The sequence below is a fragment of the Parasteatoda tepidariorum genome, chromosome 4, assembly GCF_043381705.1.
Source record: "Parasteatoda tepidariorum isolate YZ-2023 chromosome 4, CAS_Ptep_4.0, whole genome shotgun sequence".
Taxonomy (NCBI): domain Eukaryota; kingdom Metazoa; phylum Arthropoda; class Arachnida; order Araneae; family Theridiidae; genus Parasteatoda; species Parasteatoda tepidariorum.
The window spans coordinates 20,957,641-20,959,738 of record NC_092207.1 but is presented as its reverse complement, the minus strand read 5'-3'; the positions used below and the strand labels follow the sequence as shown (position 1 = coordinate 20,959,738).

The window sequence follows — 2,098 nt, the reverse complement described above, 5'->3', positions numbered from 1 at the left end:
AGGTGATCGCTTCAAAAGTGTTTCAGCGTTTGTCTTCGGTCGGGAAAAAGTGGTATTCAATTAGAAATCCGTGAAAATGTAAAATATTATTTTGGGAAACATATTAATACTTTAAACGTTTTTAAAAGAATAAAATGATTATATTGGGTCATTAAGTATGAAATGTCCGATTACCTAAAGACTCAAGTTTGATACCAGATGTCTCCTATATTTCACTTCGATCGTCCTTTATTTTTTTTTGTATTGAGAATATACGCCATCTGGCTATCAGATGCACTTTTTTGTTTTTAATAGTCTAACGTATTGTCGTCAGGAGGTTAAATATTGTAAGCCATGGATAAGACAAAAATGCGAGTTATTTTCGAACATGAGTTCTGTCATGGAACTAATGCAGCGCAGACAAGCCAAAATGTTAACGAAGTGCTTGGCAAGGATGCAGCTAAGGAACTTACAGTACTTCGATGGTTCATTAAATTCCGATCTGGAGATTTTGATCTTCAAAGTGAACCACGTGGGCGGTCTGAGAGCAAAGTGGATGACAACCAGCTGAAAGCTGTAATGGAAGCAAATCCATCTGAAACGACAAGTGAATTAGTATCAAGGTTTGAAGTTACCATCCCAACAATATTAAGTCATGTGAAAGCAATCGGAAAAGTAAAAAAAAAGCAGGATAAGTGCGTTTCGCATGAGATGAGTGAGCGTCATCAACGGAACTGCTCCGAGGCTTGTTGTTCTTTGGTATCAAGACTAAGAGTTCGATCCATTTTCGCACCGGATAGTCACGTGCAATGAAAAGTGGATACTTTTTGATAATCGCAAGCGTTTGGCACAATGGTTGGATAAAGATGAAGTGCCAAAACGCACCCAAATGCCGAGTATACACCAAAAAAAAAACTAATGGCGTCTGTTTGGTGGTCCAGCGCGGGTGTTATACACTATAGTTTTATGAGACCTGGGCAACTGATAACGGGGGACCTCTACTGTGAACAGTTAGAAGAAATGATGAGGCAGCTACAAATTAAGCAGACTAGATTGGTCAACAAAGACAGACCAATCCTTCTGCAGGACAACGCTCGACCACACATTGCATGATCGACGTTAGTTAAGCTACAGAAACCGGGCCTGAAAACCTTTTCTCTCCTTCCGTACTCGCCAGATCTCGTGCCGACTGATTACCATTTTTTCTTAGCTTTGGACAATTTTTTGCAAGGAAAAATATTTCATTCCCAACATGCTGTCGAAAATGCATTTCGGAATTTCATCACCAGCTGCTCTCCAGATTTTTTCTCTAGCGGTATTAATAAGCTATCGTTAAAATGGCAATGTTGTGTTGATAGTTTAGGAGCATATTTTTATTAATTATATTATTTCTTGCCCGAGATATAATAAACCAAACTTTCGGTCTCAAATCGGAAGTTTCATACTTAATGACCCGATATATTGCCGAGATATTCTACATATTTTCCAGGAATAGTTTTTAAAATACGTCAAAAGGAGCATATGTTATTTTTACAAAATTGTTTTCCGTTTTTTTTCAATCCTATTGGTTCATTAAATTTCATATACAATTTTATAATTTGGCAGTCACTTTTTCATTTTCTATATGCACTCTACATTAGGATTTCATTTTTTATCTCATCTTCCCTAAAATTACTTTTACAAACAATTTTCTACAGACATAGAATCAAACAACAAGCTAGAAGTTACCTTCATCCATATTTTTCGTAACAATTAAAACTCTTCGTGCATCATGATCTAGCTGAAAAGTATTTAGATCTTGCAAATCTGAATCAGAAAATGATCTTAACAAGGCCTATGTTTGTTGTATCGTTATGCATCTCAGAGACATAGCAAGCAAAATTTGTAAACGAGGTAAATAAAAAAAAAGTACACAATTTTCTTTAACTCAATCTGTAACAACAAATTTTATCACAAAAGCAAAATAAATCACATGACTCGGAAAGCAAAAACTATCAAAAGCAAGATTCTATCGAATACCATTGATGATAACACATTGAACAAACCCCTTTGATGTTAAGTCTTAACTCCATCATTGTCAAACAAGGCAAAGGAGTAAAATAACTTATCAGAAAGAAAT

The 2,098-nt window shown here is 35.7% G+C and overlaps 1 protein-coding gene across 1 annotated transcript; it reads left to right on the top strand.

Annotated features, from left to right (window-relative positions):
• Window positions 1-333: 333 nt before the first annotated feature.
• On the top strand, window positions 334-792 carry LOC107437178 (histone-lysine N-methyltransferase SETMAR-like). Its single transcript, XM_016049089.2, has one exon. It carries the CDS (start codon window positions 334-336, stop codon window positions 790-792), a length of 459 nt encoding a protein of 152 aa, XP_015904575.2.
• The last annotated feature ends 1,306 nt before the right edge of the window (window positions 793-2,098 follow it).